This window comes from Aspergillus piperis, assembly GCF_003184755.1.
Source record: "Aspergillus piperis CBS 112811 unplaced genomic scaffold BO85scaffold_4, whole genome shotgun sequence".
Lineage (NCBI taxonomy): Eukaryota > Fungi > Ascomycota > Eurotiomycetes > Eurotiales > Aspergillaceae > Aspergillus > Aspergillus piperis.
The window spans coordinates 1,455,959-1,469,326 of record NW_020291594.1 but is presented as its reverse complement, the minus strand read 5'-3'; the positions used below and the strand labels follow the sequence as shown (position 1 = coordinate 1,469,326).

Genomic DNA, 13,368 nt, shown 5'->3' with positions numbered 1-13,368 from the left:
TTTGACCTGTTCGCTGCGCGTTGCGGGTGCGTGCCGCACTCTCTTGGTCGCCCACTACAAGAACTCACCCCAACAATTGCGGGCACTTTCCATCGCGATCGCATCGACTTCAGACTACCTGACCTTTTTACGCCACCAGAAGCCCCGGAGCACTCACCAAATATTGTTTTGAAATCGTGTTGCCGCCTTCCGCCGCTTGTTATTTTCTTGGCCGATCCAGCCGAATCTCTCGCTCGAATCTCGCCCGATATCGTCGCTTCCACCCCCCACAACCGCCACCACCCCCAGACAATCTTGGGTGACGAAAGACGTGCCACTGATTCACGTTCCAAGATTTTCTAATCACTGAAATACTATATAAGCTCAGTTCATTGGGAAAAATAAATCGAGGCAAACATTCGGCCGCGAAGTCAGCGACTCAACACTCCGCAGCCCATACGTTTAATCTTTCCGCCTTTTGAGTTTCTGGGAGCTCCGTCGCAATCACTGTGAAAGCTCTCACACCTTGCTATTACGGTGCAATCTCACCACCTTATCGGGATAGCACAGACAACACCAATCTATCCGCTGGACGGTGGCGATAGACATTGGATGAGATTGGGAGTAGTTGGTCTGTAAACCCTCAAAACAAGCCGTTGGCGTGATGGGGTCGTTAGAGGCTGAGCACACGCACAGGTATGTTTACCCTGTGGTAGCTTGTCGCATATAGTCATACGGGGGGCTTACCAACAGAAAATTTGCTAACACGATTCTTGTTTGCTTCCTAGGGAACATCTACCAGCTCTGGGATATCTTGGCAAAGACGGACCTAGCTACGCTCCGAAGCACCCCGGTATAGCAACAGCACATACGTCCTCGCCAACACCACTATTGAGTCCAACCACCATGTATACAGGTCAACCCTTACCTGTTTCCTACACTAGTTCGACTGGTTCGGGTCATCTACAAGCGGGATACATATCGCCCCCGGATTCGCGCCGCGCGCTGGAGGAGGAGAAGGACAAACAGCAGCAACAGCCTCAAAGGCAATCGCTTCCATCAATCCATGAGGCACTAGGGAATGACAACCATCTACCATACCCTGCGCCGACTCCGGCTCCTCCACAGCAAGCTCATCACGCGCCACCTCATTCCTTACCCTCTAACATTGTTGGGCGGCCAGCCACCGAGGGACCTCCAGGGCCGCCAAATCCCTTTTCAAGTGGAGCAGCGACTGGCCCTTTCATGCGGGAACCTGCTTTTCAGCACCAATTGCAAGCAGAAGCCTCAAGGTCAAGCTTGACATCGATCAACACCCAGGATTCAAGGAACGCGTCCTTGCAATCACTAAATTCCGGAAAGTCACCTACTCAAAGTGCGAAGACCGGCATTACTTCGATTTCTGGTTCCCAAGTTGGATCTGGCTATGAGTACAGCGCGCCTCCTTCTGCCGGGAGTGTGGCCTCGCCTAATGGTTATGGTGCGTTTTCGCAATCATTCTCATTCCAGCCGCAACCCCCATCAAATGCGGCAACGTATTCAGCTTCTTATGATGCTCGATCCTATGCGGGGACATCATGGAAACCCGGTGTACCAGAAACTGCTCGTGTGGACGATGTAAAACCGAGTCTAGCGACCCGTCCAGCCATTGCGGGGCAACCACAAAGCGATTCTGTTAAACGTCACCTGGATATTTACGATGTGGAGACGTCTCTGAATGAGGTATGTGATTGTCTACTATGGAACTAAGTGGATCAAAATTGAATCCCCAATTGGTCCTTTGATGAAAAGTGCCAAATCGCTAATAATAATAGATTGCCGAGATGAGCACCAGAACCTTGGATTTTTCCAGGCACTATGCGGCAAGGGCACACCACACACAGCGTTCTGGCCCTGTCTTGGGTTCTCTGCCCTCGATCCACGAAGTTGAGGAAATGCTCAACATACAGCGTCGTAATCAGGATGCTTTAATTCGCATACGGACAGCAATCTTGAACCAGGAACATGCCCTGGCAGAACAGATGGCTCAAAGAAAGGCTTTCAAAGCCGGTGGGGTACATGATGATGTCCACCACATGGCAATGTACCAGGAGGAATACAAGGGCAGTGGCGGGTTTGCTGGCCCTGATTCCAAAAAACGACGAGGGGTACGTCTATTCCGTTGTTCCCCATTCTGTTCCCTATTTTCCCCTTGCCCCTCGATCCTGTTTACTAAGGGATTACCCCTCGCCCCCCAATTTCTTCACAAGCATACCCACTTCTACTTTTGCCATCGCTAACAGCGGCACTCGTACAGAAAGCTGCCCCTCCCGGTCGTTGCCACAGTTGCAACCGAGCCGAAACACCGGAATGGCGCCGTGGGCCCGACGGTGCCCGGACTTTGTGTAATGCGTGCGGCTTGCATTATGCAAAATTAACTCGGAAGATGGGCGCGAACAAGGCATCATCCTTGGGTTCGAATCTGAAGCCCAAGACTGCCCTGGACTCCGCATCACCGAGTAGCCATTAACTTATTAGCCTGTTCATTTATGTGGCGTTGGAACGGCATGGGACTAGAAGTGTCAGGCGTTTTGAGTCCTGTTTTCACTCTTGATCATTACCTAGTGTTGGCTTCGTTTGGGTCCTCGTTTGATCTGCTTCAAGGTCAAGTTTTTCCTTTCGGATGGTTTGGATGATCACGAAAACTCCGGGCATGCGGACTTGATTTGGTTTGGTCCCATTGGTCCCTTGAATTACCTTCTAATACCCCTTGCACGTTGTGGGAAAAGGTATTCCGATAGACTTTTTTTTTCTGTGTTTCTCTCCTTGTCTTTTTTTTTCCCCCCTTCCTGTTTTCCCTCCTTAACCCACTTCCCCCTCAAACTCCGCCTCATCATATTTTGGTGGCTTTAATCTTTACTCCGTTCCATCATCGTTGTGCAACTGGCTTGTGTGCACTCCGGCCCTTTTGAGTTTTTTCTTACGCGCCGCTTGTCTTTGGTATTATGCTACTTGTTGCCTTTGCTCTGGTTTACAATTATACCCCCCGTTTCCTACCAATGTCCTGCTGCTTGCTTGGGAATTGCAATTACCTCCAGATGTGCCTATATGATGTTCATGCACTCATGTCTGTCGTTGAAAATTGAAGAGGGTCTACTGCCTCCGTGTTATGACTAAAGTGTAAAGATAGTTTTTCTCTTCACTTCTATAAAATATTTACTATATATTCTTACTATAATGACTGATTTGTCATTGAGTGGTGACCTATGCATCTAGTATCTGCTATGAAGGAAAATGAAGCTTCAGTCGGTAAGCCGGTCATGTAGTCGAGAAAATACCATGCAGTGCTCCGTACCACGGACTTTCAATTCAATAATGCAGTCAGAGCAGTAGCTATCCACGGGTCCTTAGCCTTAGCCTACACTATTGAGGCGCAAGCGAAGAGGCAATAGCGCCTGATTACATGGCTCTCCCACGCCCCGGGATCTAGACGCCAGTACCTTTGGCCACCACTGCCCACGGAGCTGTGGCAATTGTTGGAGCCAGGGGCTAGGCAAGATAAACTCGGGAGTTGCTTCTGTGGCCCTTTCTGTAGCGTACCAACGTGTTCATTCAGGGCGTTCTATAGTTTAACCGGCATGACCCCGATTGGTGATGATCATGCGCTAGTCACAACTTCGACGCCCCTATGATGCATTTAAGTGGCGTCTATAGGCTTCCATACCTTTTCTGTTCCGTAGATCATATACGCAAAGTCCCTTGGATCGGTCAATTTGAATAAAGATCGCTTTGGGGTCATACTTCGGGATATCCGGCTTTACAGTGGAAGGCGGGATCAGTGAACCGAAACTGATTACCAAATTGGGCCTACAAAACATTGATTACTTAAGCTTGCTTTCGGCCGACCCACATGTAACCAATGAGCAGCACGGTCGGGGGAGAGCCCGCTGGAGGACTGGAAGCAACCAGAAAGGCCTCCAAGTTCGTACCATGTCTGACTCTGTGGCTCTGGCACACGAGACACGGAGGAGCCTATGCCGAGCTAATTCCCTTTCTCGCCCGACAACTCTCTGAATAGCTTCAGATTCACTAGCGCCATGTTGCCTGGCAATCTCAGTTCAGTGATGGGTGAACAAATCATGCCAGGGTTCTGTTTGGATCGATTGCTGTCAGATTATGTGGTACTTGCGCTACCCCGAACGATCGAACCGATCCGATCTCATCTTGTCTCATCTAGCAGGGGTTCTCGAAAACCAACTACTAACTACTGAGTCAATTGTTCCTGCAACTACTTAGTAGTAGTACTGTAGCAGCAAAACATTGGCTACCTTCCTTGGCCCCGGAATGACGCACCTCATGTGAAAACCTAGACTAGATGTGCTGATTGCATACAGAAGGCGGTGGCTAATGGTTGCTTAAGATCTTATCCTGTACAAACCTCCCCCCTCCCCCTTTCTCACCGCCAATTCATCCCCGGCATCCTGCTTACCGCCTCGAACGCCTCTCACTCACCTGCAACCATTTCCGCGGGCTGGCTTAGATAGGTCTACCCTATAATGACCCGGACATTGTTCTTGGTATCCGCGTATTTTCTATCGATAGGCTAAATCAGATAGTGTTCAATAGTCTGCATACGGAAGAGTTCACAGAATCTGTCATTCATCCGAGAAACCTCGACCTCCAAAGAAGCACTAGTCATTACGCTCCCCTTTTTGTAGCGACCCCAAGTAGCACTGAATCGAATTGCACCCGCAGATAGTATCTATGATGTCTGCTCAACTACGGACAGATAGTCAATCTAGAGATGCCATCAGTTCTCATTTGAGACCGTCTTCGCCGTGTAACACGGTGATCAGTCAGCTGCGCACTATTGCCTTTCCCCCCATAATACTACCGAATACAACCAGACACATTTGGCCGAAGATGCGTATGGAAAATCATACCATGTAGAAAAAGGTCCGTAGGTTGATTTGGAATTAATCTACATGCCGTGTCTCCACGTCCGACGCGACTCTCCCATTGGCTAGTTCTCGATCACGATCATGCCACACATCTATCAAATCTGAGATTAAAGTGGCCCAGCCTCCATACCGTTTAAAAGTGCTTCCCTCGGCCGTCGCCGCCGGTGCCCGATAAAGTAAGCCTAATCGATTAATTAATTAGTCGCCACTACTACACGCCCAACAGAACCCTTCTTCAAGGTGTCTCACGGACGGGATCTCGGGTGCCAAATTCCACTGCATCTGTGCCCCCGAGATCCGACCGATCGGACGAATCGAGGTTACGTCATGGGAGGCTGAGCGAAAAAACTACTCAATCTAAGTTAATCTAAATCGAGTCAGGGAAAGAATATTCTCGATTCAACCATGTTCTTTGGAGGGCTCCGAACTCCGAAGTAACTTATAACTGACTAGTATGTAAGTAGATTAGGCTAAGAGGATACTCGATTGTCATTTTTGGAATTAGTATCTTATAAAATCTTATGTCATGTGCTCCCGCTGCTTCCGAGAGGATCATGCATGGCGCCGCCGCCCTTGATTTGCACAACGTACAGTATGTATAGTATGTAAACCCAAGGTATGTACTATTTTCCCCCCTGTATATACTCCGTAAGTAACTCCTTCTATACATAGGCAGTCTATTCGGTTCAATAACATAGTGTCTCACTACAGACCCACTGCAACCACTCTGTCGGTACTGCTGGCCGTGAAGGCATCGTCATACCGACCTTCCGTTTCTGTCTCGTTGTGTGTCTGCATGATGCAATCCTTAAGTGCACTATCTACGAATCCTGCCCGTGCACACAAGCTCACTTTCTGACATAAGGGTGGTTGCTGTGGTAGCCTCATAGATTGCCTTACAAGTTAGACTGTCTCGATGGGTCATCTTTGCAGAACTATAATCTGATCCCACACAGAACTTTCTGCTACATTCGCTGAAACTTGTCATCTCGCACACCTACACAACATACACACAGAGACAGAGAGGGGAAGAAAGAAAGAAAGAAAGTCGTCTCTTTTCCACTTCCTCACAAGTTGCGTGTACTCCGATTTGAGCAGCAATCATGCAACTGGGAGCGACTTGTGTGTTTCCTTGAGACAACCCAACGTTGGCCCTGATTAGTCTCATGCCAAGCGGGTCTGAAGGGCTTTCTCATAGTAACACGTTGTCCTTGGGCAGTAGTCCACTACGTCCCAGGCTGACACACTTGGCTTTCTTCACACAAAGGCATCGATAATAGACTTCTCCGATTGACACCGAAGCCAGAGTTGAAGAAGCAGACCTGCTTGGGCCCTGAGATCGTCGGTTCGAAAAAAAAAAATACAATGTCATACATTCCTTCCTTCCATTGATCGGCGATAAGGGCCGATGTCTGGGTCGATCGGGAGATGTCCCTTATCGAGCCCACAGTTCGCGGACTCCAACCCCTTGCCCGCCCACTCTCTTTGGATCTTTGGGGCCAGATCGACATATTCCCAGTCGTGCTGGTTCCTGATTGTCACCCAAGATTCTCCTTCGACTTCCGCCGTGTCCCGGTGTGGTCCAGGCCATAGCCAGCTATTTTGGCTTACGCAAGGTCACGAACCACTTCACTACTACTTACCAGAACATTCCCATCATCCACGATCGGAATACGTCCCTCAGTGGATCGATGGTCCTGAAGCATCGGAATCTGATAGGTGACAGCGCTATGAAGTGCAAGTAAAGTCCGGAAAGTTTTATTGGTAGTATCCGGAATTAACGAATCTTGGGACTGCAGCTTCTCGAACTCCCTTCCTCCTACCCCATACAGCCACCAAAGAAAGATACCCACCGTGAGCAAGAGCGTCGTATGCTATTTCAGTGGGCGCTGTGGGCCTGTACTCTGTTGGTCGCGTGCGCCCCAAATCCTCGCAAGCTCTTAAGCCTCACCGATTCTCGTTAGAACTGTTTTTGGCTGTTACTAAGTATTGGTTAGTAGGTAATAGTCGGTATCTTGATGCATACGCCCCTGTATGCGAATACGTGCTCGCATACATACATACATACATCCATACCTGACCCCTGTCCTGCGTATTACATACGCCAGTCTTTGTTTGATTAGGAGGCCTTCATGTTATTTATGCTGTGAAACATGACGTCCCCATCACTATCATGTAGATAGGTACGCCCCTACACGGCACGTACTATAGGCATTAGGTCTTTTTCTTTGATAAAGGTCATTGACACTCCATGATCGGGCATATATCAGAATATGATTCCGCTGTTACACGACAGCAATAGTCAAAAGTGACATACGCGGCGTCTTTTTGCACTATGCCTCGGTGTAGTGTTGGAAAAAAAAAAGAAAAAAACTTGTTTTTGTTTTGGCAGTGCTCTAGTCTGCATGAGACTTTACTTGAACTGATGTATCCCAAGCAGAACAGTCCAGATTAACTAACTATTACATTCCTGCTCCGTGCATGCATGCATGCATACTGTATGCTCATATGTACACTTGCCATGCAGCAGCGTAACCCTGCGTTAGGTAAATCATGTATGCTGTATGTATGTACTTGAAAGAAACAGATAAGGGTGTATTGAAGCGTAGCGGAGCATGTATGTAACTGACTTTACATGCATCCATCGTTACATACTAGTAGACCTTCATACGTACTTGTATCTGCAGGTTTGCGTGTATCTACTAGTAGTAGTCTCACGCCTCGTGTCAATCGAGGCGTTGGAATGCCATTGGTGGGACGGGGCTTTAGTTTTAAGGTATCTGGTGGTGCGATTCATGCGACCCAAGAACGGAACTCGCTAATCGGGCCCCAGCCTACTACTTAACCCAAGTTACCAAGTTACTCTATCCTATCATGACCCAAAGGGACACCAAATCTATGGATAGACTAAATCTCACTTAGTTCCTGGAATGGATAAGTGCCAACTCAGCCAGCGGTGTGCCCCTCATACTATTTTCCTGAGACCACAAGCCATGACTTATGAACACGAGGGGGGAAAGTAAAAAAAAAAAAAAAAAAACAAAATAAAAACAGAACGGGAGGGAGACCGCGGCGGAATGCACGGCTGCCTAAGTCAAGCTGCTAGGATGCCTTAGGAAAAGCCTCCTGCAAGTATGCACGTAAGAAGTGCAGAGTGAGCGGGTTGTGGGTGGATAATAATCATAATAATACCTAGGCCTTTTTTTTTTTCTCTCTTTCCCCCTTCCCACCCTCATCTCAAGATTTGAAATTTCAAATGTCTCACTCTTCCTCCTGAATGGTTCTTCTGCTTCCAATTGTGGTCCTATAGTCTCCCCAGTAATGTTGAGTCCCCAGTTCCCATACAGATGTTGCTTTTTCTAGTAAGAGCTTCGCAAGGATTTCCCGATTTCCTTCCCCTCTCCCAAATGATATCCACACTTGGTTATCTTGAAGGTTGTATTACCTAAGTTTAGGTCCCGTCGTATCCTTTCCTCTTACATCGCTATTGTAGCCCGCGGGTCCCGTCCGTTCCTTCCCCAACAATCGACAATCGACCTAGAGAACTTTTTTTTTACGCTTTGTTTGGCTTTCCCCCATCTTCAGAATCGGGCAGTGCTACGATCTATCGGTTAGCAGCATGGAGCTTTTACCAATTAAGGGATAGAACAAGCGATCCCACGGGATGAGAGGTAACACTCATCTTGGGTTCCCGACTAGCGTGCGATGGTGGCTCGATGGACAAGACATCAGATCTCGACCAAATGGGTTTTTCTGCACATAGCCCCACCGCGGATAACCCCGCTGACTGGATGGAACAAAGAACCGTAATGGAAGAACGCTTGGCCATCTTAAATTTTAGATGGGGTACTTTAAGCATGAAGAATTCGCAAGCCAAGCATCACCGCTAGAGGGGGAAATGGAAGTGAGGGGGATAATTGGAGACAAGAAAGAAAGAACGAAAGAAAATAGAAGAAAAAAATTCTTTCCTTGCCCAGTTTGTAATGGTGAAATGAAAATGTTATAGTTTATCTCCTAATTTTTGGACAAATCTTCCTTCCCAAACAAGGGAATTTGAATTTGGATTTGGGTTCGCGATCTCATGGTATGTTGTGCTACGGTTGCACAAGGGCGCGATGAACCTATGGCCCCACTTTCACCGGGAACAAGACAGTTTAGGGAAAGTTTTAAAGATCGCGCTCATCAAGATCGCTGCGATGTCTCGGCAGAAGGGGGCGGGGTGTAGTTACCGCATTCTTGCAGCGCAGAACAACCTATCTGATTCTTACTCACTCACTCACTCACTTACTCCAGCAGGCCCTTCCCAAGAGGTGGGAATATTACAAGACTTTTTTTTCTTTTTTTTTTTTTCTTCGTTTTCGGTAAGTTCATCCGTCGCTCCTTACTTTTCTTAGTTCTAGTATTCCTTCAATCACTTTTTAAAGAGTCTTAATCTTTTTAACGTCGCTGAACTTTTAGCCTACTTACCTTTCGCAGTAATTTACTCCCGATGTGGGCGGTTTTATAATTGAACATAATACCTTCCAGTATGGTCTGTCTCGTTCTGGGCCCACCTCCTCATCTTAGTCATAGTAAATTATACGTAACTAATATGTTATGGTCGCATCTTTTATGAGCCTGAACAACTGCCTAAAACGAGTTTATTGTGTCTTTGTAAGGCAATCATGACAGCTGTCATGTTGAGAAGCACTTCAAGTTGTCATTCAGCCCAACATATCCTTGTTTTTGCTTATCCCTCACCCTCAACGATCGAGAAAACAAAAAAGGCAACGGGAAAGGCAACTGACTAACAGATGTACATGAACTTCCAGACAGCGTCCTCTATGCACACTTGCACAGGGATCCCTGCTAGTCAAGTTTCGCTTATGCTTATCAACCAGACAGAATAGTATAGAGCAACAAGCAGCGGCCGATGCAGCTCGACCGAACACCGGCGGTACATACCAAGGCTGTGGAGTACTGTAGGGAGATCGGAGAGTAGTCCCGATCTGTTTCATCCAAACAATAACCAGATTGAGAATTTCCCATGCAAAAATCATTATATGCATGGAATACAGTGGTAGCGATATAGAACCGAGATGCTGGGACTTATCCGGTGGCTAACTTACTCATACTTACCAACTGTTGCATTATAACCAGGTATCTAGATATTGGCTTGGTTTTGTGTAGGTGGACAATATAAAATTTGGCCAATAAAGGTAATACTACTTGCGCTGAAGCCATCATGATTTGGTTTAGTTCATGACCTCGATCTCTGATCGATGGAACAACTATCGCGTGTTCGCCAGTCGGCGGGCGCGCGCGCGCCCTTGCATTAGCTCGCCTCGCTCATGGCTGGTCCAATCACGGTCATGAGATTGCAAGATTGTGGCTTCTTTCTATCTGTCAGTTATTGCACATATATGATTGCATTACATGCCGCCTTGTGTGCGCTGTATACTCTACGAGTCATATCGGTTGAGATAGGTAAGATATTGGGGTAAAAGAAGCTCTAAGGGTGGTGGTGGCGCAAGGGCGCTCGGACCGAGTCATAAATTAACATTATTCATGTATGGGGTAAGTAGTGCGATGTTGTCAGGTTGGTTGATTGACATCATGACAGCTCCGATCATGCCGATGTGCATTTATTATCTATCATTTTGACATGTTGACAGTTTATTATCATGTCATGTATTGAGGTTGAATACACTACGTACTCCGCTTTTTCCTTATCATGGTCTGCGTCCTTGCCTGGCGTTTCCTTATGTTGCACAGCAGAGCTCCTTGCTGCTGCTGCTCCTTTGGCAATTATTGGCTTCGGTTAAATCATGAGGGTTGTCAACGTCAATTAACTGAGATCGTGTCATCGCTGGTTGAGACTAAGACCTCTGTGATGTGTCTGTTGATTCAGAGTAGTAATATGTGCACTATGGGAATTTATGCAATCTTCCTCAATGGCATCAGTCGCATGCAGCGTGAATGTCAGGTATGATTAGAAGGGTTGTGGAAGGCACCTGGAAGGCGCTTATAACAGGTTCAATTATATTTCTGGAATATTACTTGTAGAGTATTATATTTCAATGCTAGAAGGTGACAATCAAACAATAAGTGTTCCTAACTCTTTCTTGAAGGTAGAAATAAGCATTCCCCATCAGTAGCTAACAACCCACTGCTGCTGTGACTTGCTTGGTGATAATGATGGATTACTGGGCGGACGACACTAGTATACGCTTCCATTAACGAATCCAAATTAACGTCACTAATCGAATACACAATGGCATAATTGTAGAGTTTCATCCATTATTATACTGGGCAACTGTTATCTGGTTGACAGCCCATGATCACATGCGAGCATTACCGCTTTCAGAACACCTCCGATAAGATAAAGGGTATCGCAGTGCCATCACGTGCAGTCGCGCTCCCCTCCTTTGCCAAACAACTACTTGTAGTAACACATCAAGTTCCAGTCCATCACCATCATCATCGTCATCATCTTTGTTACATCACTGCTTAATGCCAGTTACGAGACATTCACGAATTGAAGCTCACGATACGACAAAGAGATCTAATTAAGCCAGAGCACATCCTGTGGCGAGTGTTCAGTTTACTGTCAACCAACTTGTCATCATCTGCTCCAATTATTCACACTACTGAGTTGATCTATCTAACCAGTTGCCTGCCTAAACATGGCTCCTCCACTTGTGCCCCTCGCTGAGATTCCGACCGTTTCCCTTCTATACAAACTCAAGCGCTTGGTTCCAGTCACCTCCCCGCTCGCGCAGCCTTCCAAGGCTTTGAACGACACCATCTCTCTAATCCGCAACGACATCACAAAATTGGATGGGGTCGACTGTATCGTGAATGCAGCCAACAAGTCTCTACTTGGAGGAGGTGGAGTAGATGGTGTCATTCACCGCGCCGCCGGACCTGGTCTGCTGGAGGAATGCCGCACCCTTGATGGCTGTGATACCGGTGATGCCAAGATAACCTCTGCATATGACCTTCCGTGCAAACGAATCATTCATACTGTTGGACCTATTTATGATCTTGAATTGCAAAGAGGGAGGGAGCGCCCGGAGTCTTTGCTGCGCAGCTGCTATCGCCGCAGTCTGGAGGTTGCCGTGGAGAACAACATGAGAAGCATCGCCTTTTCAGCAATCAGCACAGGCGTGTACGGCTATCCAAGTGAAGTAGCTGCCCGTGTCGTCCTCGACGAGACACGGAAGTTCATGGAGATTCCGAGCAACATTGGGAAACTAGAACGGATCATCTTCTGCAACTTTGAGCGCAAGGATGAGATAGCCTACGAGAAGTTTACTCCGTGAGTCATGACTTGCCCTGGGTATATTGGTGGCATTGGTATGGCTAACAGTAGTAGCTTGTTCTTCCCTCCAGAAGATCAGGGTGCCCCTAGCGCCAGCAGCGACCGCGAATCTCAACTCGAATCTGACGGTGAGTCTTCGAAATCGGCGGAGTTGCTCGCAGCAAAGCTTCCCGACCCACCGACCGTTGATCCTGCCTTGAACGGAGAACCGGAGACTAAGAAGCAGAAGGTTAGCGCGGACCAAACCGAACGTAGCGGTAGAAGCTACATGGAGGATTTCTCTATCAGATCTGACGATGACTGGGAGGAGGTTGACAAATCGGAAGATGGCCGCACGGAGAAACTGGATGACGAGCCCGTTGAGGTTGATAGGCCTCCCTCTGCGACTGATGTGCAGAGCGTTCAGTCCAGCGGGATCATTGAGATGGACGGTTCCAACGCTTCAGACAGTGTGCTGGCAAAGGATTGGTAGTCGCCTGGCTCCAGCCGATCATGAGATAGTTAATGCATTGAGTGATGCAACGTATGCTTTGAGCTTGGCGTTGAAGGGATTGATTAATGGGTAACGCTTATCGACATGCAGCGCGGTTTTAATGAGATATCATCCTGGTATGTGGCATGTCTCTACGACTGGGCTTTCACTTCTCGGCAGCATCGTTTTTGTTTTTGAAGTAGTATTTCCCCCTTAATGGTGACATTTTTTATGTGCTATTTGACCGTTCATTCAAACAGCGTGAAGTAGACTGTTTTGAAGGGGTCCGTGATACCAGGGTAGTAAATTGACCATCGCAATAACATCTTAACCTTGCGACATCCGTAACAGCCGTCACATAGTATACAACCCTAAAGCTACGCCTCAACACTAATCAGGCTACAATGTGCATATAGACTATATAGGTTAATACTCTTATTATCGCTGACATACTTGCCTAGGATGAAGCTTCTAGAGAGTAAACAAGTCAGGGTATACAAAGCAGGCCAACAGACACGATGACGTCGCTGCCCATCCCGTGACCGCGCAGAGGGAGTTTGTACTGTTTGTGCCGTGTCTTACCTAAGGATAGATTGATCAGGGGCAATGGACCCGCTGATTGGCCTCACCGCTTGCGTGTCCCGCTTCCGGCGGTGTGTGAGAGTGGGAGAGAG

The 13,368-nt window shown here is 47.6% G+C and overlaps 2 protein-coding genes across 2 annotated transcripts; both read left to right on the top strand.

Moving 5' to 3' along the window:
* Positions 1-643: 643 nt before the first annotated feature.
* Positions 644-2,488, top strand: nsdD (GATA-type sexual development transcription factor NsdD; the record flags this gene model as incomplete). The annotated part of the gene is made up of 4 exons (XM_025661512.1): positions 644-675; positions 768-1,701; positions 1,794-2,126; positions 2,276-2,488. The coding sequence occupies 4 exons, from the start codon at positions 644-646 to the stop codon at positions 2,486-2,488; spliced, it is 1,512 nt and encodes a 503-aa protein (XP_025518478.1).
* Positions 2,489-11,337: 8,849 nt separating this feature from the next.
* On the top strand, positions 11,338-13,025 carry BO85DRAFT_447123 (macro domain-containing protein). Its single transcript, XM_025659654.1, has 2 exons — positions 11,338-12,219; positions 12,277-13,025. Exons 1-2 carry the CDS (start codon positions 11,585-11,587, stop codon positions 12,692-12,694), a joined length of 1,053 nt encoding a protein of 350 aa, XP_025518477.1. The 5' UTR covers positions 11,338-11,584; the 3' UTR covers positions 12,695-13,025.
* Positions 13,026-13,368: the final 343 nt, after the last annotated feature.